The sequence below is a fragment of the Meles meles genome, chromosome 3, assembly GCF_922984935.1.
Source record: "Meles meles chromosome 3, mMelMel3.1 paternal haplotype, whole genome shotgun sequence".
Taxonomy (NCBI): domain Eukaryota; kingdom Metazoa; phylum Chordata; class Mammalia; order Carnivora; family Mustelidae; genus Meles; species Meles meles.
In genome coordinates, this window is record NC_060068.1 from 184,187,265 (window position 1) to 184,213,607 (window position 26,343).

The 26,343-nt window shown below is 48.0% G+C and overlaps 1 protein-coding gene across 3 annotated transcripts in view; it reads right to left on the minus strand.

Annotated features, from left to right (window-relative positions):
* The window catches only part of PLEKHG4B (pleckstrin homology and RhoGEF domain containing G4B), a 79,721-nt gene that overhangs the window by 18,524 nt on the left and 34,854 nt on the right, over window positions 1–26,343 (minus strand). For all 3 annotated transcript variants that reach the window (XM_046000703.1, XM_046000704.1, XM_046000705.1), the window contains 6 exons: window positions 24,356–24,550; window positions 23,698–23,821; window positions 19,825–19,918; window positions 14,173–14,259; window positions 558–674; window positions 217–315 (listed from right to left, as the gene is read on the minus strand). In XM_046000703.1, the coding sequence (XP_045856659.1) occupies window positions 217–315; window positions 558–674; window positions 14,173–14,259; window positions 19,825–19,918; window positions 23,698–23,821; window positions 24,356–24,550 (716 nt within the window). The remainder of the gene's footprint in view (window positions 1–216; window positions 316–557; window positions 675–14,172; window positions 14,260–19,824; window positions 19,919–23,697; window positions 23,822–24,355; window positions 24,551–26,343) is intronic.

Here is a 26,343-nt window from a genome sequence, read left to right on the forward strand (position 1 = left end):
TGGGGGTATTTCTCGCCTGGGCATGGGTTTGTTTTTTCGGTTTTTTTTTTTTTTGGTGACAGGAAGAAGCGGTCTTTCGGAAGTCCTTTGCAAATTGCAAGGAATTTACAACTTTAAAAAGGCTTGGAAATCCCTGCTCTGGATAATAGATTTGGTTAAACCTTGATGGTCCCACCCACCTGCTTGTGAAATAAAATAAAATCCAGGAGAACCTACCTGTGCTGTGTTCAGGGTCCGGGGGGCATTCAGGGAGAGGACGGAATTCTGCAGGAAAACAATGGCGTCCTCGCAATTTGTGGTGAAGGGCTCCAGCTTCTATTGTGGTGGGAGAGGCAGGAGAGGACAGACGCGGTGTTAGCATCCACAGAGGCATTGGGGCAGCACCCGGCCCAGAGCAGGACTTCCAAGCCTGCCATGGTGTGGCTCTCCACAGCCCATGAGTGCAGCTGTGCTGGGCACAACACCTGGGGCACGGCCACCTGTTTCAGGTGTGAGTGAGAACATCTGCATGAGGAGAAGTCCCAGGACACTGGCAGGTGCTGAGGCTGTGACCTTACCCTACGGAAGCAGATCCAGGCACTGTGGCTGTAGGGAAAGGAGCCATCAAGGTCTGCGGTCAGCTGCGAGCTGTCAACCAGCTTGTGCAAGGCCTTCAGGGAGCCCACTACCTCACACTGCCAAGGAGAAGCAGTCACTGGTTACGGCCACAGGTGCATTCATCAGAAGGACCACTGTGAGGGCTCACTCCGGGGAAGACTACCACAACAGGGTTGAGAGGCAGGTTTAGGGTCCAGTGACCCTGCCTTGCTGGTGGCATTAATGGGCTGAATGTAGCTGGGCCCCGGAATGAAGGTGCGGAGAGCAAAGAGAAATGACAGAAAGATTCCAAATAAGACCAAAAAAAAAAGGAAAACTTGAAAAGTAAGAGAAGGCAAAATGATAGGGGAGGAAGGGAAGGAGAGAATGAATGAAGCGACTCCAAGATGGCAGAGCTGGTCCTTCCCACACACCCTGAGATGCCGTGGAGTGGCAAACAAGGTCCGGCTCACTGAGGAGGGCTGCTGAAACATGGATGAAGGGAGCGGCAGGGGGGTGAGCTCTCCATTTGCATGGCTTTGGCCTGAAGGCAGGATGCCAACATGGGAGACTGGATTGACCAAGGCTCTGACAGAAAATAGGCATCTTTCTGGCCTGAAGAACCAGAAAACAGAGCTGGGTTGGCAGACATTAAATCCTACAAGGGAGAAAGGGAGCTCCAGTTGCGTGTGAACTGTGCCCAGGACTTCCGCTGACCGTGAACCGTGTATGCACGGGAAGACTCTGGGTAGCTAAAGGCAAAAAGAACTGAACTAGACCTACACAGGGGACAGTTTTCAGTTGAGTCCAACCAAGTTACATGCATTTCAAAAAGTCCGCTATGGACGACTATGACAGAATCCACAGTCAGCAAGTTAACATTATTCGACAGAATGTTCACATGTCCAGAATACAATCCAAAATTACCAGACATGTGAGGGATCAGAAACATGTGATGCATTCTCAAGGGACATGACAGTCAACATGTCCCTTGTTGGAATTATTAGACAAGGACTTTAAAGTAGTGGTCATAACTATGCTCGATGATGGAAAGGAAAAATTCTTGCAATTATTGAGAGAATAGGAAATCTTAGCAGAGACAGAGAAAATACGTTTAAATGCACTGGATGTTTATAGTTGAAAAATATAATATCTGAACTAAACAATGTCACTAGAAGGGCTTCATAGCTTAATGGAAATGAATAGAGTATGGCGTCAGTAACCTTGAGGATAGAGTGCTAGAAACAATCCGATCTGAAGAAGAGGGAGAAAATAAGTGGGAAAAAAGTGCTTCTCAAAGACCTCTGGGGCAAGATCACTTGGGGGAGGAGTTAAGATGGCGAAGGGATGGGATGACCTTATGCTTACCTCATCCCTCGAACACAACTAGATAATTATCAAATCATTTTGAAAACCCAGGAGATTAACCCGAGGACTGAGAGAACAAACCACACAACTAGCGGGACAGACCATACTCTATTTGTGTAAAATGCAGAAATAAGGAAGGAAAGAATCCCGAGAGCAGCAAGAGAAAATTCCCTAAATGACAAGGGAAGACAAACCATGTTAGCAGCAGGTCTCCCCAAAGAAGCCCGGCAGGCCAGGAAAAACGTGGCATGATGTATTTCACATGCTGAATGGGAAAAATGTGCAGCCAAGAATACTCTACCAGCGAGGCTGTCATTCAGAAGAGAAGGAGAGATAGAAAATTTGCCAGGCAAACAAAAACTAAAGGAGTTCATGACCACTAAACAAGTCCTGCAAGAAATATTAAAGGGGACTCTGAGTGGGAAGGACCAAAGGCAACAAAGACAAGAGAGGAAAGAGAAAATCTCTAGATCCAACAATGTTACAAGTCATACAATGGTTCTAAATTCATACCTATCAATAATCAATCAATAACACTCTGAATGTAAATGGACTAAATGCTCCAACCGAAAGAGGTAGGGTGTCAGAATGGATTAAAAAAAAAAAAAAAGACCTCTCTATATGTTGTCTAGAAGAGACTCATTTTAGGCCTAAAGACATCTCCAGATTGAAAGTGAGGGGGTGGAGAATCATCTAGCATGCTAATGGATGTCAAAAAAAAAAAAAAAAAAAAAGGCAGTGTAGCCACACTTAAATTGGACAAACTAGATTTTAAACTAGAGACTGTAACACGAGATGAAGGGTGCTGTATCTTAATAAAGGGGTCAATGCAACCAGAAGATCAGAAGACCCAACACTGTAAATATTTATACCCCCAACTTGGAAGCAGCTAAACATACACAATAATTAACAACAAACATAAAGGAACTCATTGATAATGACCCAGTAATAGTAGGGGGACTTCAGCACCCCACTGACAGCAACAGACAGCTCATCTAAGCAGAAATCAACAAGGAACAACAAATGGCTTGAATGACACACTGGAGCAGATGGACTTAAGAGATATATTTAGAACATTTCATCCTAAAGCGGCAGAATGCACATACTTTTTGAGTACACATGGGATATTCTCCAGAAAAGATCACATACTGGGCCACAAATAAACCCTCAACAAGTACCAAAAGATCGAGATCACACTATGTGTATTTTCTGACCACAACATTATGAAACTTGAAGTCAATCATGAGAAAAAGTCTGGAAAGATCACAAATACATGGGGGTTAAAGAACATTCTACTAAGCAATGAATGGGTAAACTAGGAAATCAAAGAAGAAATTAAAAAATACACAGAAACAAATGAATATGAAAACATGATGGTCCAAAACCTTTGGGATGCAGCAAAAGTGGTTCTAAGAGGGAAGTATATAGCACTACAGGCCTCCTCAAGAAGCAAGAAATCTCTCAAATACATCACCTAAGCTTACACCTGAAAAAGCTAGAAAAAGAACAACAAACGAAGCCTAAAGCCAGCAGAGAATGGCAATGATAAAGACATGGGCAAAAATAAATGATACGGAAACAAACCAAACAGTGAAACAGATCAAGGAAACCAGGAGCTGGTTCTTTGGAAAAAAATCAATAAAATTAATAAATCCCTAGTCAGACTCATAAAAAGAGAGAGAGAGAAAGGAACCCCCCCCCAAAAAAAGCATAAACAAGAGAGGAGAAATAACAACAAACCACACAAAACCACAAACAATTATAAGAGAATATTATGAAAAACTATATGGCAACAAATTAACGACCTAGAAGAAATGGATAGATTCTTAAAAACCTACCAAACCTACCAAAATTGAAACAAGAAGAAATAGAAAACTTGAACAGACCCATAACCAGCAAAGAAATTGAACCAGTAACAAAAATCTCCCAACAAACAGAAGTCCAGGACCAGATGGCTTCACAGGTGAATTCTACAGTCATTTAAAGAAGAGTTAATACCCATTCTTTCCAAACTATTTCAAAAATTAAAAAAGGGCAGAAAACTTCCAAATCCATTCTGAGAGGCCAGTATTACCCTGATACCAAAACCAGATTTAGACCCCACTAAAAAAGAGAACTACAGACCAATATCCCTGATGAACATGGATGCAATAATCCTTAAAAAAATACTAGCAAACTGAACCCAACAATACGTTAAAAAAATCATTCACCATGATCAAGTGAGATTTATTCAGTATAAAGAGTGGTTCATTATTTGCAAACCAATCAGCGTGATACAGCACATCAATAAGAGAAAGGATAAGGACTATGTGATCAATAGAAGCAGAAAAAGCATCTGACAAAGTACAGCATCCATTCATGATAAAACCCTCCACAAAGTAGGTTTAGAGGGAACACACCTCAATATAATAAAGGCCATATACGAGAGACCCACAGTTAACATCATCCTCAGTGGGGAAGAACTGAGAGCTTTTCCTCTACAGTGAGGAAGACAGGGATGTCCCGTCTTGCCACTGTAATTCAACATCATCGGGAAGTCCTAGCCACAGCAGTCAGACAACAGAAAGTGATAAAAGGCATCCAAATCAGCAAGGAAGGAGTCAAAATCTCACTGTTTGCAGATGACATGATACTCTATACAGAAAACCCAAAAGACTCCACCAAAAAACTGCTAGAACTGATACACAAGTTCAGTAAAGTCACAGGATACAAAATCAATGTACTGAAATCTTGTATTTCTACACATAAATAATGAAGTAGCAGAAGGAGAAATTAAGGAATCAATCCCATTCACAATTGCATCGAAAGTAATAAGACACTTACGAATAAACTTAACCAAGGAGGTAAAAGACCTGTACTCTGAAAACTATAAAACACGGATGAAAGAAATTCAAGATGACACAAAGAAATGGAAAGACATTCTATGCTCATGGATTGGAAAACAAATATCATTAAAATGTCCCTGCTACCCAAAGAAAACTACATATTTAATACAATCTCTATCCAGACAGCACCAGCATTCTTCACGGAACTAGAACAAAGAATCATAAAATCGTACGGAACCGGGAGGAGCCAAGATGGCAGAGGACTGCAGGCTGAGATGACATCAGGGAGCAGGAGATCAGCTAGATAGTTTATCAAACCATTCCGAACACCTACAAATCCAACAGGAGATCGAAGAGAAGAGCAGCAATTCTAGAAAGAAAATTGACCACTTTTGGGAAGGCAGGACGGGCGGAGAAGTCAATCCAAAGCGACAGGAAGATAGACTGCGGCGGGAGGGGAAGGCTCCCAGCAAGCAGTGGAGCAATGGAGCACAAAATCAGAACATTTACAAGTCCGCTCCACTGATGGACATCACTCCAGAGGCTAGCCAGGGTGAAGCCCACATGGGGACAGCATGGTCTCTGGTCCCGCGGGGTCACAGAAGGATCGGGGGTGTTTGAGTGTGGCAGAGCTCACAGGTATCGGAGTGGGGAAGCCGGCTACAGAGGCAGAGCTGAGGAGTGAGCTCTCAACTCAGGGTTACCTTAAACTGTGACCTGAGGCACAGTTGGGCCACTGCTCTTTGAGCAGGGACCCTGCAAGTGGCAGATCCAGGGAGACCCCCTTGGAAGAGCGGCAGGGATCTGCTGGGCTTGGAGATTCCAGGTGGGGCTGTGTGCCAGAGACGGAGACGCTTGGTCACAGGCTGGGTGAGCTCGGCGCGCAGCTGGAGGTCAGGGAGACAGGAGGGATTGATCGTTTTCTCCGAGGGCACAATAAGGAGTGGGGCCCCCGAGCTCTCAGCTCCTCCAGGCCATCTTCATTCCCGTCCTCCGGACTCTACGGGAAGTGCTCAGGGAACAAAAGCTCCCGAAAGCGAACCTGAGGGGATTACTTAGCCAGCCCCTGCCAAGGGCCATGCAATTCCGCCTCGGGCAAAGACACTTGAGAATCACTACAACAGGCCCCTCCCCAGAAGATCAGCAAGAAATCCAGCCAAGACCAAGTTCACTTACCAAGGAGAACAGTGGAATTCCAGAGGAGGAGAAAACAAAGCATGGAATTCACGGCTTTCTCCCCATGATTCTTTAGTCTTACAAAGTTAACTTTTTTTAATTTTATTTTTTTATTATTCTAATTTTTTTAAGTTTTACTCTTTCCTCTTTTAACGTTTCTTACTAGTTTATCTTAACAATACCTTTCACTAAAAAAAGTCTTTTAGAACTTTCATTATTATAGTCATATTTTATCCTTCATTGTATCTAACTTTATTTTTGTATACACATAGGGTTTTTTCTTCTAAAAAATTTTGGGATACAACTTCTAATAGATCAAAATATACCCTAAATCTAGCACAGGGCTTTGTTCTAGTCTCCAGCCTGAGCAAATTCTCTCCACTTTCTTCTTCTTCCTTTTCCCAATCAACTTATCAACTCCTTTTTTAGAATTATTAAAAATTTTATATCTTTACAGCCATATTCCATCCCTTCATTGTGTTTACCCTTATTTGTGTGTGTGTGTGTATGTACACACACACACATATATAAAGGTTTTTATATATATATATATATATATATATATATATATATATATATATAAAGGTTTTTCTTTCTTTAAAATTTTGGAAGGTAGTTTATTCTAAGAGAACAAAATACTCCCAAAATTAAGTGGGTGGCGCTCTTCTATTCACCAGTCTAATATATATATTTTCTTTAATTTTTTTTTTGAACTTCTTTTTACCCCCTTTCTTCACCCCACAATTTGGGGTTTCTTCTGATCTGGTTAACACACATTTTTTTTTCTGGGATCTTTGCCACCCGTTTAGTATTTTATTCTCTCCTTCATATATTCCTATCTGGATGAAATGACAAGGCGGAAAAACTCACCACGAAAAAAGGAACAAGAGGCAGTACTGAAGGCGAGGGACCTAATCAATATGGACATTCGTAATATATCAGATCTAGAGTTCAAAATGACGATTCTCAAGGTGCTAGCTGGGCTCGAAAAAGGCATGGAAGATATTAGAGAAACCCTGTCTGGAGAATTAAAGAATTAAAACCTAACCAAGCTGAAATAAAAAAAAGCTATTAATGAGGTGCAATTAAAAAATGGAGGCTCTTATTGCTAGGAGAAATGAGGTAGAAGAGAGAATTGGTGGAGAATAAAGAAGCTGAGCAAAAGAGAGACAAACTACTGGACCATGACGGGAGAATTCAAGAGATAAGTGATACCATAAGACAAAAAAATTAGAATAATTGGGATTCCAGAAGAAGAAGAAAGAGAGAGGGGAGCAGAAATTATATTGGAGTGAATTATTATAGAGAATTTCCCTAATATGGCAAAGGGAACAAGCATCAAAATCCAGGAGGCGCAGAGAACCCCTCAAAATCAATAAGAATAGGTCCACACCCCATCATCTAATAGTAAAACTTACAAGTCTTAGACAAAGAGAAAACCCTGAAAGCAGCCTGGGACAAGAAGTCTGTAACATACAATAGTGAAAATATTAGATTGGCAGCAGACTTATCCACAGAGACCTAGCAGGCCAGAAAGAACTGGCATGATATATTCAGAGCAGTAAGTGAGAAAAACATGCAGCCAAGAATACTATATCCAGCTAGGCTGTCATTGAAAATAGAAGGAGAGATGAAAGGCGTCCAGGATCAACAAAAACTAAAAGAATTTGTAAACACCAAACCAGCTCTACAGGAAATATTGAAAGGGGTCCTCTAAGCAAAGAGAGAGCCTAAAAGTAGTAGATCAGAAAGGGGCAGAGATAACATACAGTAACAGTCACCTTATAGGCAATACAATGGCACTGAATTCATATCTCCCAATAGTTACCCTGAATGTTAATAGGCTAAATGCCCCAATCAAAAGACACAGGTTATCAGATAAAAAAACAAAACCCATCAATATGCTGTCTACGAGAAACTCATTTTAGATCCAAAGACACCTCTAGATTTAGAGTGAGGGGGTGGAAAACAATTTAACATGTTAATGGACAGAAAAAGAAAGCTGGAGTGGCAATCCTTATATCAGATAAATTAGATTTTAAGCCAAAGACTATAATAAGAGATGAGGAAGAACACTATATCATACTCAAGGGGTCTGTCCTACAAGAAGATCTAACAATTTTAAATATCTATGCCCCTAACATGGGAGCAGCCAACTATATAAACCAATTAATAACAAAATCAAAGAAACACATGACAATAATACGATAATAGTAGGGGACTTTAACAACCCCCTCACTGAAATGGACAGAACATCCAAGCAAAAGATCAACAAGGAAATAAAGGCCTTAAATGACACACTGGACCAGATGGACATCATAGATCTATTCAGAACATTCTGCCCCAAAGCAACAGAATACACATTCTTCTCTAGTGCCCATGGAACATCCCCCAGAAGAGATTATATCCTGGGTCACAAATCAGGTCTCAACCAGTACCAAAAGATTGGGATCATTCCCTGCATATTTTCAGACCACAATGCTCTGAAGAGCATTCACAAGAGGAAATTTGGAAATAACCCAAATACATGGAGGCTAAAGAACATCCTTCTAAAGAATGAATGGGTCAACCGGGAAACTGAAGAAGAACCGAAAAAATTCATGGAGACAAATGATAATGAAAACACAATGGTTTAAAATCTGTGGGACACCACAAAGGTGGTCGTGAGAGGAAAGTACATTGCAATACAAGCCTTTCTCAAGAAAGAAGAAAGGTCTCAAATACACAACCTAACCCTACGCCTAAAGGAGCTGGAGAAAGAACAACAAAGAAAGCCTAAACCCAGCAGGAGAAGAAAAATAATAAAGATCAGAGCAGAAATCAATGAAATAGAAACAAACAAACAAACGAAAATAGAACAAATCAATGAAACTAGGAGCTGGTTGTTTGAGAGAATTAATAAGGTTGATAAACCCCTGGCCAGACTTATCCAAAAGAAAAGAGAAAGGACCCAAATAAACAAAATCATGAATGAAAGAGGAGAGATCACAACCAACACCAAAGAAATACAAACAATTATAAGAACATATTATGAACAACTATACACCAGCAAATTTGACAATCTGGAAGAAATAGATGCATTCCTAGAGACATATAAACTACCACAACTGAACCAGGAAGAAATAGAAAACCAGTAAGGAAATTGAAGCAGTCATCAAAAATCTGCCAACAAACAAGAGCCCAGGGCCAGACGTCTTCCCAGGGGAATTTTACCAAACATTTAAAGAAGAACTAATTCCTATTCTCCTGAAACTGTTCCAAAAAATAGAAACGGAAGAAAAACTTCCAAATTCATTTTATGAAGCCAGCATTACCTTGATCCCAAAACCAGACAAAGATCCTATCAAAAAAGAGAATTACAGACCAATACCCTTGATGAACACAGATGCAAAAAATCTCACCAAAATACTAGCCAATAGGATTCAACAGTACATTAAAAGGATTATTCACCACGACCAAGTGGGATTTATTCCAGGGCTGCAACTTTGGTTCAACATCTGCAAATCAATCAATGTGACACAAAACATTAATAAAAGAAAGAACAAGAACCATATGAAACTCTCAATAGATGCTGAAAAACCATTTGACAAAGTACAGCATCCGTTCCTGATCAAAACTCTTCACAGTGTAGGGATAGAGGGTACACAGCTCAATATCATCAAAGCCATCTATGAAAAACCACCATGAATATCATTCTCAATGGAGAAAAACTGAGTGCTTTTCCGCTAAGGTCAGGAACATAGCAGGGATGTCCATTATCACCACTGCTATTCAACATAGTACTAGAAGTCCTAGCCTCAGCAATCAGACAACAAAAAGAAATTAAAGGCATCCAAAGCAGCAAAGAAGTAGTCAAACTATTCCTCTTTGCAGATGATATGATACTTTATATGGAAACCCAAAAGGCTCCACTCCAAATCTGCTAGAACTTGTATAGGAATTCAGTAAAGTGTCAGGATATAAAATCAATGCACAGAAATCAGTTGCATTTCTATACATCAACAACAAGACAGAAGAAAGAGAAATTAAGGAGTCAATCCTACTTATAATTGCACCCCAAACCATAAGATAACCTAGGAATAAACCTAACCAAAGAGGCAAAGAATCTATACTCAGAAAACTATAAAGTACTCATGAAAGAAATTGAGGAAGACACAGGGAAATGGACAAACGTTCCACGCTCATGGATTGGAAGAACAAATATTGTGAAAATGTCTATGCTACCTAAACCAATCTACACGTTTAATGCAATCCCTATCAAAATCCCATCCATTTTTTTCAAAGAAATGGAATAAATAATCCTAAAATTTATATGGAACCAGAAAGACCTCAAATAGCCAGAGGAATGTTGAAAAAGAAAGCCAAAGTTGGTGGCATCACAATTCCGGACTTCAAGCTCTATTACAAGGCTGTCATCATCAAGACAGTATGGTATTGGCACAAAAACAGACACATAGATCAATGGAACAGAATAGAGAGCCCAGAAATAGACCCTCAACTCTATGGTCAACTAATTTTTGACAAAGCAGGAAAGAATGTTCAATGGAAAAAAGACAGTCTCTTCAACAAATGGTGTTGGGAAAATTGGACAGCCACATGCAGAAAAATGAAATTGGACCATTTCCTTACACCACACACGAAAATAGACTCAAAATGGATGAAAGACCTCTGGAGACCAATGTGAGAAAGGAATCCATCGAAATCCTTGAGGAGAACACAGGTAGCAACCTCTTTGACCTCAGCTGTGGCAACTTCTTCCTAGAAGGATAGCCAAAGGCAAGGGAAGCAAGGGCAAAAAAGAACTATTGGGACTTCATCAAGATCAAAAGCTTTTGCACAGCAAAGGAAATAGTTAACAAAACCAAAAGACAACAGACAGAATGGGAGAAGATATTTGCAAACGACGTATCAGATAAAGGGCTAGTATCCAAAATCTATAAAGAACTTAGCAAACTAACACCCAAAGAACAAATAATCCAATCAAGAAATGGACAGAGGACATGAACAGACATTTCTGCAGAGAAGACATCCAGATGGCCAACAGACACATGAAAAAGTGCTCCACGTCACTCGGCATCAGAGAAATACAAATCAAAACCACAATGAGATATCACCTCACACCAGTCAGAATGGCTAAAATTAACAAGTCAGGAATTGACAGATCTTGGCAAAAATGCAGAGAAAGGGGAACCCTCCTACACTCTTGGTGGGAATGCAAGCTGGTGCAACCACTCTGGAAAATGCATGGAGGTTCCTCAAAAAGTTGCAAATAGAGCTACCTTGCAAATAGAGCTACCTTATGACCCAGCAATCACACTACTGGGTATTTACCCTAAAGATACAAACGTAGTGATCTGAAGGGGCATGTGCACCCGAATGTTTATAGCAGCAATGTCTACAATAGCCAAACTGTGGAAAGAACCTAGATGTCCATCAATAGATGAATGGATAAAGAAGATGTGGTATATATACACAATGGAATACTATGCAGCATCAAAAGAAAAATGAAATCTTGCCATTTGCAATGACGTGGATGGAACTAGAGGGTATTATGCTTAGTGAAATAAGTCAATCGGAGAAAGATAATTATCATATGAGGAATATGATATGAGGAAGTTGAGAGGCAATATGGGAGGTTTGGGGGGTAGGAAAAGAATAAATGAAATAAGATGGGATCGGGAGGGAGACAAACCATAAGAGACTCTTAATCTCACAAAACAAACTGAGGGTTGCTGGGGGGAGGGGGGTCGGGAGAGGGTGGTGGGGTGATGGACACTGGGGAAGGTATGTGCTATCGTGAGTGCTGTGAAGTATGTAAACCTGACGGTTCACAGACCTGTGCCCCTGGGGCTAATAATACATTATATGTTAATAAAAAAATAAAAAATTAGAAAAAAACTAAAAAAAAAATCGTATGGAACCACAGAAGACCCCTAATAGCCAAAGCAACTTTGAAAAGGAAAAACAAAGCCGGAAGCATCATAATTCTGGACTTCAAGTTATATTACAAAGCTGTAGTAATCAAAACAGTATGGTACTGGCACAAAAATGGAAACATGGGCTCAATGGAACAGAATAGAAAACCCAGAAATGGACCCACTATAAGGTCAGCTAATCTTCCACAGAGCAGGAAAGAATGTTAATGGAAAAAAGACGATCTCTTCAACAAACGGTGTTGGGAAAACTGGACATCCACATACAGAAGAATGAACTGGACCACTTTCTTTCACCACACACAAACATAGCCTCAAAAACAAAGACCTAAATGTGAGACCTGAAACCATAAAAATCCTAGAAGAGAGCACGGGGGATAATTTCTCTGACATCGGCCATAACAACCTGTTTCTAGATCTGTCTCCTAAGGCAAGGGAAACAAAACCCAAAATAAATGATCAAGTCTTCATCAAAATACAACCTTCTGCACAGGGAAGGAAACAACCAACAAAACTAAAAAGGGCAGCTATGGAGTAGAAGACATTTGCAAATAAGATCTCTGATTAAAGGGTTAGTATCCAAAATATGTAAAGAACTTCTAAACTCAACATCCTCCCCCCCAAGAAAATCCAACTGAAAAGTGGGCAGAAGTGAGAAACAGACATTTCTTCGAAGAAGACATCCCAGCGGCTAAGAGACCCATGCAAAATGCTCTACAGCACCTCGATCCGCGGGTCCCGTCGCGCCTGACAGAGTGGCCGACACCAGCAGAGACAATGCGTGCTGAAAGCATGTGGAGAAAGGGCAGCCCTCCTGGGCCGCGTGTGGGAGTGCGGCCACCTTGGAGAGCACTGCAGAGGTTCCTCAAATGGTTACAAGTGCAACTACCCTCCCACCCAGCAGCCGCACTACTGGGTATTTACCCAGCGGGACACAAAAACCCTAATTCAAAGGGATACATACACCTTGGATGCTCGTAGCGGTGTTACCCACAGCAAACTGAGGAAGGAGCCCAGGTGTCCACCAACAGAAGAACGGAGAAAGAAGGCGCGCTGTGTATACGCGATGGAAAACCACGCGGCCACCAGAAAAAGAATTTAGTGATTCATCCCCTACATACAACACCCAAAAAACATGAGACCTTGCAGTGAGATCTTGCCAGTTGCCATTTGCAATGATGTGGATGGAACAAGAGAGTTTATGCTAAGCAAAATAAATCGGAGAAAGACAAACACCACATGATTTCACTCATTTCTGGAATTTCAGTGGGAAAAACAGAGAGAGGAACCCAAACCATAAGAGACTCTTAGCCGCAGAGAAAACACTGAGGGTCGCTGGCGGAAGGTGGGTGGACGGTGGGCTGGACGGGGGATGGTTAGGGCACTTGGGATGAGCACTGGGAAAAACTAAAAATAGATAAAATCAGATTGTGGGAAGAGTTGTGTAATTCCATGCATACACTAGAAATCACTGACACGGTTTGATAAATGATTTGTATGGGACATGAACTATATCTCAGTAAAGCTGCTTTTGAAAAGAAAGGAAGAAAATTCTACACTATCACTTCTTGAAATTCCAAAAAGTAAAAGTGTAATAAAGAGTGAAAATGGAAAAAGATCTATGGGGCAACATCAGTGTGTGTAATCAAAATCCCAGAACAAGGGAGAGAATGAGGCAGAATAAAACATTTCGAGAAATAATGAATGAAAATTTCCTGAATTTGGTGATAGACATAAATTTAAACATTCAAGTTCAGCCCAACCTAAGAGGATAAAGATAAAGAAAACCATGCCTAGTCACGTTCTAGTCAATTTGCTGAAAAGAAAGAGAAAATCTTGGAAGTAACCAGAGGAAAATGACACATTTTCTAGAGATGAACAATGATGTGAATTACAACGAACTTTCCATCAGAAACGGTGGAGACCAGAAGACACGTTTAAGGGGCCGGGAAAGCAAGTGAAGGCTTCTGTAAGCCAGAATTCTGTATCCAGCAAAAAAACCTTGAAGAATGAAGGCAAAATAGTTTTTAGATAAAAGAGAAAGAAGCAAGAAGAGGAGAGAAAACAAATAAAGTGGAGAAGAAAAATCAGATTTTTAGAAGTTTTCTGACACTCTTTAGGGCCCTGCAAAAACTGAAGGGATCAGTGATGGGTTTTTCAGGCTCTTACTTATATGGATGCAGCCCAAATTCACAAAAAGTTTTTCGTATGTTTTATCTCATCTACGTGTCCTAACGTTTAAATTTATGCGTCAGCCAGAGTCATATCTAGTCCTGAGGGTCTAAAGCCGTTACCTGAATTGTTCCATGCTCGTCGGGCCTGAATCCCGATTCTTTATTCACCAACAGCACAACACTATGAATTATGGGAGGAGATGTGTTCTGAAATAAGAAAGAAGTACTGATTCGCTTTCTAATATTTAACCGATTTCATAAAATTGTCTGACTTGACAGGTGTTACTTCTGCTCTGATATTTTCCCCAAGTACCTAGAACGTACAAAATGTAACTGCCTTTGCTCTAAATGGACATTATTTGACCTTATAAATTTTTAGTGATCAAGTTTGTTGCTTATAATTTATGGATAATAAAATGCACCCTCTCAAATATAGAGTTCTCTAAAGTTTGACAGAACTTATAGTCATGGAGCCACCACCGCAGTCAAGACATATACAATGGTTTAGCAGCCCCCAATTTCCCGAAGCTCCTTTGGCAAGCCCCCCGGCCTCTGGCAGTTACTGATCTGTTTTCTGCATCCATAAATTTGCCTTGTTCAGATTTCATACACACGGCCTCACACAGCACTGGCTGCTTTCACTTAGCACAGAGCACCTGCCACTTGGCCAAGCCGTGGAGGCTCCTGGTTCGTTCCTTTCTGCAGAAGAGGTCCCCTGCCCGCAGGCCTTACAGCTCCCCCACCCCCCCACCAGCGAGAGGACGTCTGGCTTGTCTCCAGTTTGTGGCAACCGTAGACAAAGCCCCTATAAACGGCACGTGAAGTAAGTTTTCATTTCTCCTGGGTAAACATCTAGCGGTAGGATCGGGGTCTCGTGGCAAGTATGTTCTAACTTCTTTTTTTTTTTTTTTTTAATAAAGATTTTATTCATTTATTTGACAGACAGAGATCACAAGAAGGCAGAGAGGCAGGCAGAGAGAGAGGAAGGGAAGCAGGCTCCCTGCCGAGCAGAGAGCCCGATGTGGGGCTCGATCCCAGGACCCTGGGATCATGACCTGAGCCGAAGGCAGAGGCTTTAACCACTGAGCCACCCAGGCGCCCGTATGTTCTAACTTCTGAAGAAACTGCAGTGGCCGCGGCGTTTGCATTTCCACGAGCAATACCGAGCCCTCGCGACTGGCAAGTTTGGTGTGTTATATCGTTTTGGTCACAAGTTGTGTTTCTCCAGTGATTACCGGTGTTGAACATACGTTTACATGCTTCTCTGCTGTTCGTATTTCTTCTTGGGTCAAGTGTGTTCAAATCTTGGCCGTATTTCACTGGGATGTTTGCCTTGTTGGGATTTTGTATATTTCAGACACAAGTTCTTTATCAGATCTGTGTTTTCCATACATTGTCTCCCAACGCCTGGCTTGCGTTTTCATTTTAGTGACAGTGTCTTTTGAAGAAAAGTTTTCAAAATTTTGATGAAGTCTACCTTATCATAGTTTTCTATATGGATCACGGTGCTGCTAAGAAGGCATCTTAGCCAGACGAAGGTCCTGAAGACCTTCTCCTGTTTCCTTCTGGTGGTTCTTGGTGCACACAGGCCTGGGACCCACTGGTGATTTTGTGCACAGTGTGAGGCATGCGTTCCGTATTGGGGTCCCAACCCTGTTTTGTTTTGTTTTGTTTGGACATGTTTTTTAACTTTAAACAAACCTCCTTGACGTCTGTTTGCTAGATTACATTGAGGTCAGATCATTCAACAATAAAATTATTTTATTTACATAGTGCTTGCTTCTTCACTCATATTTTCTAAAGCTTTAATTTTTAAGTTTCTTATAGGGATAAACAGACTTTAGGCTTTTGGTAACCCCCAATATCGATCCCCTATTTGACTGGATAGGCCTCCAAAATAACCGGTTCTTAATTTGTATTAAATTAGTCTAATCTATTTACATTTTTGTTATGTGGTTTCTTGTGAATGACATTCCATAGACATTCATTTCGTGAGTCATAAACATTCATTCGATGAGTAAAAGCCATACAAATCCATAGAAAAAACATTCCTGCTTTTTTTTTTTTTTGAAGATTTTATTTTATTTATTTGACAGAGAGAGATCACAAGTAGGCAGAGAGGCAGGCAGAGAGAGAGGAGGAAGCAGGCTCCCTGTGGAGCAGAGAGCCCGACGTGGGGCTCGATCTCAGGACCCTGAGATCATGACCTGAGTTGAAGGCAGCGGCTTAATCCACTGAGCCACCCAGGTGCCCCCATTCCTGCTTTTTTATTTGAGTCATTTTCTATTTCTCTCACTCAGTTTAGGCCAACTCTTCAGTTATTATGAATTAAGACTACACGGTTTTGTGAAGTGTTTCGTATTTCTCATATATCCCAACGTGAGTGATTTTTACTGTTAGGACTTTTGCTACCACGGAGAAGACGGGTGTGAATTTTCAGACCGGTGAGAACACGAGTGTCCTTATCAGCGTGTAGAAGCTACGTGCCATGGGTGGGGTAGGGATGAGTAATTCTTAGCATTTTCTTCCACCATGCAATGAAAAAAACCATCATTTCCTTTTCAAGATGGAAATCTTCTTATGTATTGGAACTTTAATGATTTAATAAATTTGAAGTATCGTCACTGGAGGCAGGAGATTCTATTTTTTGCCCTGTACAGAAAAATTTCACTACTTCTGTATATTCCTCAGAAATAAAACTGAAAATGGAAACATGACCCTTAAATTCGGCTTATTTCCAGTCACCTGGCTCGGGTTACAGCTCCTGTATTGCCTGAGCCAAAGCCGGGGTGGTGGGAGGCCACCACCCGAAGGAGGGACCCCCAGACCTCAGGGCGGTCTGCACACGGCAGGCGGAGCAGGGAGAAGGGTGGGTTTCCTGGTGTCCTCCGAAGACCCACTTGTAGCAGAAACTTAAAGATGCAGCAGACGCCTCTCCGGCTTCGGCTCTGGGAGAAGAGTGGGCAGAGAGGGACCGTCCTACTCAGGGCTCATTCCACCGCGTGGGACCCGAGTGGCACAGGACTTAAGGGAAGCCCGAGCAAACAGAAGGGCTGGAAGTGTGTTCTCACCCAGGAAAAAGGTAGGTGGTTCTGTGGGCAGCTGCAGGGCTTGGGGCCACGCGTGTGGTGGGCCGGGGTCTCGCACACAGTGGCATGAGTGGCTGCTAAGCGTGTCCATCAACAAGGGGGCTCAGGCGTTGCTCTTTGGGGCTGGACACTTAATTTTCAAGTTTTTATGGGATGCCCAAGAAGTCGAGGCCCAGTCCTCTGGCTCCTGGGAACTCCTGCAAAGCCACAGACGTGCCTCAGTGCTCCGGGTCTGTGACTGTTTGCTCTTGGTCCTGCACACGACACACAGAGCACGGCACGGCGAGGAGCCCACAGGCAGCTGCGTGCTCGGCTTTCTTCCTGGCCCCCACGTGACCTCGCACGAGGCCAGGGCCCCACGGGCGCTCGTCGGGGGTGGTGGTGTTGACCCTGACCCTCCACGCCAGCCCCACGTGGGACATCGTTGTGCGTCGGCCTGGGTGTCTGCCCGTGGTCCTCGAGCCCCGCACCGGGACAGCGGCCCCAGCCCGGCCTCCGTGGCCTCCCTGTGCCCCAGCCATGAAGCGCAGACCACAGACGGGAGGGGCCCGGTGAGGAGCCCGCGGAGCCCGAGGCGCCAGCGCCATCTGCTAACCCCGGAGCGCCTCGTCCTGGGCCCGGCAGTGAGTCACTGCACTCCCGGCTTCCCCCCTCATCTGGAACTTGTCCAGGGCGGCAGTGACCACAGTGGCCATGGTGACCGGAAGGAGCGCTGTCTGGGGCTGGCGAAGGGTCTGGGGAGGAGGGAGTGCGGGGAACCTGCCGACCACCAGCCTCCCCCAGGGCTGCAGGCAGAAGGAGCTAGGAGGGCAGAGCAGGGGGAGGCGGGGGGAGGCCGAGGAGTAGCTGCTCCTGAAGGCCGGGTCCGTGGGGCGCGGCCCGGAGGGTCTGGAGCTGCGGGTGCTCAAGCCCGGCTGACAGCCACATGCTGCTCCCAGCGGGCAGGTAAGGCAGGTGGAATGGTTTCCAGAGTCTGGTCACAGCTTCAAAACCATTTCAGCAACAGCAACAATTTAGTTCAGCTTCGAAGGCATAAATAAGTTATTTTTCTCCGTGTTTCCACAAGCTGCTATTTACAGGTGCTGTGCGGACGGGTGCGAGGTGACCGGATTACACGTCTGCTCCTGAGCGGTGTGTGTCCGAGACCCCAACAGCCCTTCTCCTCTGTCCCCTGTGGACGCCGCAGACGGAAGACCTTCCTCCCGCCGTCACAGGACTCTGCGGAGCCCCGCCGTCGCCCACGCGGCCCTCTTCCTTGGAGCAGAGCATCCTTCAGAATCCGTCTGAAAAGCCGTCATGGCCCGACTTTCCCAGAAGGCTTCTGCTAACTTCTGTCTTTGCTGCTTGATGAAACTGCACGTGGTTAAGAGAAACCAGAATCTCAACGGGCGTTCAAAGCCCACGCGGAATATGAACGAGGAACTGGATGACCGCCGGCTTGCCGACGCCTGAGCCCGGCGGCTGGCTGAGAGCAGGGAGGAGCACGAAGGGATTTATGCACCTTCCAGGTGTTCCGGGGAAACTGGGTTTCCGCAGGTCGAATGTGTCGTGCCGGTCAGAGGCGCTAACTTGGGCTTTCCTCCTGCTGAGACCCTGGTTCTGTCTCTGGAACGCAGCCTTCCGCACGGAGGTCCGCTCCGAGGGCATCATGCCTCAACGGTGCCTCTGGGTCGGCCGGTCCTCCTCGGAGTCCGCTCCTCCGCCTCTGCGTCCCACAGGAGCTGCCCCCCTGCCGGTGCCCTGCCCAGGACACCTGCTCCCGCCGGCCGCGCCCCCACCTCCGCCTGCCCCCCAGCCCCGTGCAGGGCCTCCTGCGGGGGCTCTTCTCTCCTCTCCCCACACGCCGCTCTCCAGCGTATCGGCTGCGCTTCCATCCGGATGGGCCTCCACCTCCACCGCCGAGTCCTTCCGTGAAGGAACTTCCACTTGGCGTCCCTGCACATAGGAACCTGGACGGAGCAGTGACGGACGCCTGCGCCTTTCGCAGAGAACCAACGAGGGAACAGGCGTTCACTGAGGGGGAAGGGGGACTTCGGACTCCAGCACAGCGCTTGGCCCGTGAAGGCCCCTGTGTACACACGTCTGAGGGAGTGAGAACCCCCTCGGGCACCCACCTGGCCCTGGGTCCCTGGAGCATCACCGGCGGTGCCTTCCTCCCTGTTTTAGGGACTCCCACTTTCCTCTTGGTTTTACGCATGTCCCCAGATCCAGGGTCAGGTCTTCCCAGGGTGACACAAACATGCCACACCCTCCCTGGACCTCACCCCAGAGGTGGGCCGGTCCACACCTGCCCCACGGCACAGGCCCTCCTCCCCAAGGCACCCACAGCTCCATCCCTGGGAGGAGGCGCGGGTGAACCCCTGCACGCTGATTTCGTCCGGCACCAGGTAAGGACTGCCATGGAGGGGAGGGGTCCTGCTGGCACAGCCTGGTCCTGGCTGACCCGGAAGGTCTGCAGTGATGACCCAGGAGAGGACGTGCCCGGCCCGGGGGGGGTGCCCACAGTAGATGGTGCAGGGCCCAGCTCTTCTCTGCTACCTTCCATGGCCGTGCTCGGGACCCTCAGCTCAGCCCGAGAGTCACACTGGGGGTGAGTCCCGGAACAGCTGCGCTCAGCTGCTCCTGGGTCATGAGGGAGCCCCGAGATGCTTGGTGCCCTGAGGACAGGAGTCACCGGACTCACCTGCAGCGCTGCCAGAGCCTGGAAGAGAGCAGGGGCAGCTGGACCCTTGCGAGCGTCCACCACGACGACCAGCCCCAGCTCCCGCACCTCCTTCCTGGGGGGAGAGACGGTCAGTGTTAGCCGCTGCGGGTAACCCTCTTCCACGATGTGGGTCTTTATCTCTGGGTGAAACGCAGCCTCGCCCAGATGCCCTTGGCTTCCCCAGTCCCTGACACGCGTCAGTCTGCTGCTTCCCGAGACACCGGGCTGCGTACCAGGTGCGGACAGGGCAGCTGGGGCCATGCCGGGGGCAGTCGTGTCTGACGGCCGCTCCAGACAAGGGATGCTGGCTGCTGTCCCTCCCACACGGCCCCATCGCGAGCGGAGGCCCTGGAGCTGTCCTGGGCTGGGCTGCTCGTTCGGGCTGGAGCAGCACGGGAACCCTAATCTGCTGGAGTGGACCAGAACCACACGTGGCCGGTGGGTCTCAGGACTGCAGTGCAGACCTGTCATTCGGCTCCCCACGTGTCCGGAGCTGGCGTGGGAGAGCGGAACATCGTCCAAAGGGGAGAAGACTGCCCGGTTCCTGGGGCGCCTCTGCATACCAGCTCTGCTCCACTGTGATCACGACCATAAGCCTCCATTCTAGCCGTGGCACGGTGACCGGCTGGGGCGAGGTGGCGTGTCCAGCCCCACCTTCCCGGAGGGACTGGTGTGCCGCCTCGGCCGTGTGTGCGGGTGCGGGGCTTGAACAGGCACACGCGCTCTGGCCCGCTCGCACAAAGCGAACGCAGCCGCAGGTCAGACCAAAGCCCTATCCTGACCAGAAGGGTGGGTGTGCCCCCCGGTTCGGGAGTGTTCAGTGTCGGTGGTGACCGTTCAGGGCTGCCCCGGAAGGGGGGTTCGTCTCGGGGAAGGCAGCGTAGTAAGGACAGCGTGGAGGCCGCTGTTCTGATGTCAAAGCCAGACGCAGAAAAGGCGAGGCCGGGAAAACGTCCCCACACCCCCCCTCAGCTGGCCAGCTGTGCGTCCACGCCTCCCTGCCACGGAGGCTGCTCTGTGACCCGCGTGGCTGCGAGCAGGCCTGGGCGGTGCTGTCTGGAGCTGGGCACGATTTGCGATTCCTCCGAGGGTCCTGTGTCCCTCCTCATCCCCCTCCCCCGTGACCTCCCTCTTCTAACACCCAGTGCTGCCCTCTCCTCCCACTGCTCCCCGTGGCCTCACGGCCACCCTGGCTGGTTCAGCTCGGGACATTACCCCGGTGGCTCCAGACTGGCACGTCCTCCTCCACGATCCCATCCACGTGGCAGCTTTGCTGAAGGGGACGGCCTCAGAGCGAATGGGCCCTGCCGTGAGGGCTGCTTCCCAAGTTCAGAGACAGTGGACCCCCACCCGGGCGGGTGGAAAGGGAGCCCAGGACTCGCAGTTCAGCTAGTATAGGGTGAGACGGGAGGAGATGCCCCAGCACGACCCCCCAGACCAAATTTTCTTCTCTCCATCTGTCCCCTGTGGGGGATGGAGCTGGTTGGCTTTCCCGGGCTCAGCTGGGGCCTCCACCACGGTCCTATCTGCCCGAGACCCCCCGGGCCCGCATTTCTGCAGGAGTCCCAGGCCGTGTCCCTGGGTCACCTTGGCTTCGCCACCCAAGGTCTGCGTGGCCTTCAAGCCCGGGGCCCCCCGCCTGCTTGGCCCCTCCCTCCTGCCTCCTGCTAGGGAAGTGACCGGCTGCGGCTCTGTGTGTGCTCTTCCTCCTGCTCAGAATGTCCTTCCCGTCTGGTCTGCAATCACGCGTGTCCCCCAGGACACAGGGCGCACCCGGGAGGCCCCTCCCAGTGTTGTGGGCTTGTCTGATGCTGGGAGACCCAACAACTTGGGTTCCCGTGTGTGTCCCCTGGAGGGCAGGAGCCACAGACTGTTCTTTGCTGTACCCTCCTGTGAGTGCTGGGCGGACGGATGGATGACAGCCAAGACCCACTCTGACTCCAAGATTCCGAGTATCTGAGAGTTTGATGGCGGCCCGTGTACCAGGCAGGCTCCCAGGAGCACACGGCTCCCTGGGACGCAGCGGGCGTCACCGGCGACCAGATGTGGCTGGGCACGCTCCCTCACACCTGGGGGACTTCGTTCTGGCAGCTGAAGGCAGGTGTCCCATCCCATGAGGTGCTGCAGTCAATCAGGGCGCTAACAAAACCCCTGTGTTTCGGGGGGAATAAGCCGCCGACCAGGAGGCTCCTCTGTGAGGTGCCCAAGTGCCTGAGGGCTGGCCAGACGCCTGCTCTGGGCGGGGCGGGCGATGGGTGAATTTCCTGGGGGAAAGGCAGAGGGCTGCAGATCCAGGTCAAGTCTTGGTCTCCAACCCCACAGATTAACCCCACTACTGCTGCTTGGCTGCGGAGTGCAGAGGACAGCACTCAGCCCGGCAGGCCAGCCAGGCGGAGCAGGCGGAAGGGTGCGAACTCCACAAACTACAGAAGTGTCCCTCACGGCTGCTCTGCACGTCTGCCCTGAGGTCATTCTGGAGCCTCCCGTGAAACGAAGCCGTTGGTAAACAGAAACGCCATTATCTTAGAGCTTTGGCGCTTACTTGAGGCTTATAAGCTGAGGATGAATCTGTATTTTTCTTCAGGGTATTTCTTTATATTTTGAAGTCTGTGCTGAAAGGTAAGTTTGAAACCCCAGGCTCACCCAAGGCAGTGAAGCGAGGGCCCTCAGATCACTGCTCTGGGAGAGGGGTGGTGTCAGGGAGCACACTTTCTTTTCCTCCCTAATTGTTCCCACATGGAATCTACCTACGCTATTTCAGAAGAAATCCCAGCAGCAAGTTCACGTGCCGTAGGGAGCACGAGGTCACGTGCGATGAGGCATCACAAATGTGTTCCCACGTGAGCCCTTCGTGTCGCCGAGAGGGCACCGTGGGCTGCACCACGAGGACGGCGCTCCGGACGTCAGTCTTCGGACTTTACGCAGACTGTCTCCGATCCCTCCGACACAGCTTCGGGACGGCTGCTACCGTCTCTGGTTCTGGGGAGGACACGGGCTGACCCGGGAGCACCAGCGACCCACCAGGAAGGGTACAGCTGGGATCTGGAGCCAGGCTGTGTGACTCTGGAACCGAGCTAAGCTGGCAACACTCCCTCCGCTAAGGGCTGTCTCCATCCAGCACCTCGGGGACTCTTGGTTGGGTGACCACAAGGGCCGTCCCAAGCATGCCCACATCGGGGGGGACAAGTAGGACGAAAGAGCTCACTTCAGCCGCCCTCAACTCCTGCTCTCCTGTCTCTGTCCTCGGCCCACGAGGGGATCTGAGGCCGTGCTCTGGGGCACCCCTGCTCCACACGTTGTCAGGCACGAGCCAGGTGGTGTGGCTTCCTAGAATCCCACGTCAGGGAGGACAGGCCCCTCTTAATGGGCTGGCACGTGCTCTTCCTGGCATGCGGCACCGCCTAGCTAAATGTAAGGGTCACTTAGCATCAATCAGCCTTGCTGCTTCTGGGAACCAGGTACGATCACTTGTGTGATTTCTTGACCCACTCATTCTAAATATTCTGTTCGTATCAGTTAGGTCTCTATCCAGAGAGGCGGAGCATAAAAGATGTACACACATAATGCTCACAGCAAGTGCTATCCGATGCAGAGCAATACGCAACTCAAGGCCAGAGTGTGCGTGACCTCCATTCGGTGGGGAGAGGTCAAGGTGAGCAGGGGGAGAGGAACGCATGCAGGGCAGACGACCGCCCTGGAAAAGACAGCAGCAGCCTGAGAGGCAGGTGGGAGCCTGCTGACCGTGCCGCGGGGGGCCCCCAAGGTTGCAGACAGAGACCCTCGTGTGAGGACATGAGCTCACACAGGTTTACCCCCAAAGGTCTGAAAGGCGGGAATCTGGCTCAGTCCCACCTGGGAATGCCATGGAAGTACAGCAGCAGGCAGGTCAGCTCGGCGCTGGAGGTGTGTCTGCTGGACCAGAGCGGGCCCCTCGTGCAGACCTGCACCACGGCCCTCCCCTGGTGGTCTCGGGTCCCTGCAGAAACAGAGGGCGTCATGAAGGGGCAGCCCCCATGGGGATGTGCATGGCTTCAAGCTTGAGAAGTACCGAGCCAGGGTCTGCAGACGGCTGAGGTCTGGTCTTAGATGTGAGGTCTGCCAGGAGAGGGGGCCTGGCACTCACCCGGGCAGGTGAAAGGGCAACTGTGCATTGCTATGGCCTGAATATTTGTGTTTCCCCCCAAATCCTTACATTGAACCCTACCCTGCAGTGTGGTCATACGAGGAACTGGGCCCTCGGCAGGTGCTTACGTCACAAGGTGGAGCCCTGCGAACGGGACCCATGCCTCTTATGAAAGACCCAGAAGGCCCCCTCACTCCTTCCACCATGTGAGGACACAGTAGAAAGGTGTCAACTGGGAACCAGGAGGAGGGGCCCTGACTAGAACCCGACTGTGCTGTGATCTTGGACGTCCAGCTTCCTGGACTGGAGAAACGCACGTCTGCTGTCTAGAATGTGCCCAGCCTCAGGCCCCTGTTATTCCCGCCAGCGTAGGGTGGCCGTGCTCACCGGGGAGGGCGAGGACCCCCGACTGCAGGAGCTCCCGGCTGACCTCCAGCCCCTGCCTGGGCATCTGGCTGGGCACGTCTCCCGTGCTGGGTGGCTGTCCTCCTCCCTCGGGGCACAGCGGCTCAGGCATGTCTGGAATCCAGCCAGGATTGGGCCCACGGAAGGGACTGCTGGCTGCGTCGGCACCAGTGAGACCTAGTCGGAGACAAAGGGTTTCTCTGGTTTGAAGGCAGCTACTCAGCTTGCCACAAACACAAGGAGGAAATCGTGTGTGAAAATACTGGGTCCCATGAGAACTTGTCCCGTCTCTGGTGGAAAACACCCGTCGCACCTGTAGGACAGGCGCATTCCTGAGCAGTCAGGCAAGAACGAACACATAAAAATGGAACATTCCAGCGGCACCAAGACTGCTCGCTACGTAAACACACTTCAGGGAGAAAATTTTTATACTGAATAATGTCATCCTAATTTATTTTTTCACACAGATTTCCCAAAGAGTGTCACAAAATATATCCATAGGGGGTGAGACCACCCTGAGGGCAGGCAGCAGTTGGGGTTGTGTTGCCCTCACCCAGAGAGGGGGGACCGGGATCTCCTGCAGCACCCAGAGAGGGCTCACGCTTGTGCACCAGCTTGGAGGAGACAGCAGACGCCCAGGCTTGTGGTCTTGCGCCTCAGCCGTGCTTCTACGCTGCACCTCACAGGGCATGAGCCGCACAAAGAACAAGCAGATTCAAGCCCAGCCTTGCGACGCCCAGGGCCTGTGTCACCCTAGTGAGGGGAGAGATGGTCTTGGCCAGAACTGGCGGCCACCGAAGACCCTGTGGGTACCCTGAACCCATCCGGCTCTGCTTTCCTGTCCCTCAGCCTCCTCCCGAACTTATAGTCCTAGGGTCTTTCAACTCTGTTAAGAGCTTTCTCATTCTAGCTGGAAAAGCCAGAAAATCCCGCAGCATTCTGTATACAGATATAATCTATCTATAGCTATATATCTAATCTAAAATCAACTTTGGGGTGTCTGGGTGGCTCAGTCAGTTAAGAATCTGACTCTTGATCTCAACTCAGGTCTTGATCTCAGGGTCATGTGTTCAAGTCCCACTTTGGGCTCCACACTCAGCGTGGAGTCTGCTTTAAAAAAAATGATTTTTAAAAATATTTTATTTGTTTATTTGAGAGAGAGAGAATGAGAGTGAGAGAGAGCATGAGACTAGAGAGCTCAGAGGGAGAAGCAGACGCCCCGATGAGCAGGGAGCCCAATGTGGGACTTGATCCCAGCACTCCAGGATTATGACCTGAGCCAAAGGCAGTTGCTTAACCAACTGAGCCACCCAGGTGCCCCCAAAAAATAATTTAAAAAATAAAGCAAAACAACTTTATTACACATATTTTACATATAATTAAACTCACTCATTTCAAGTATATAATTAAGAGGATTTTAGCATCTTTACCAAGTGGTGCAACTATTACCGCAGGTCAGTTTTAGAACATTTCTATCCATCCAGAAGGCCCCGCCCACCCCTGGCGACCACCTGTGCTTTCTGTCCTGGACCATTCATACAAACGGAAGCAGACAGTATGGGGGTCTCTCGTGTCTGATTTCTTTCTCTCAGCACAACTGCCTTTGAGGTTCACCCTTGATGTCTCCAGGGTGAGTGTCCTTCCTTTCATGGGTCTCACCCCACTGTGTGGGGGACCACATTTTGTCGGTCCCTTCACCAGCTGATTGGTTATGCCACACAGTATCCTTGAGAATGAATATTTTCATGTATGTTCACGTAGTTCCTAGAATACATCAGCACCACTGGTAAAATTTTGGGGTGTCCAAGTGTTCTACAGTTTTAATTCTGCACCGACCTCAAGCTTCCTCACATGGATGGGGGAGCAAACAAGACATTCATGTGGACTTTTCTTACTAGACGGCTTCCTAGCTGGGGAGGTGATTCCTGTGGCTCTTCCTGAATCCAGCTGGCAGACCCTGGGACAGTGCC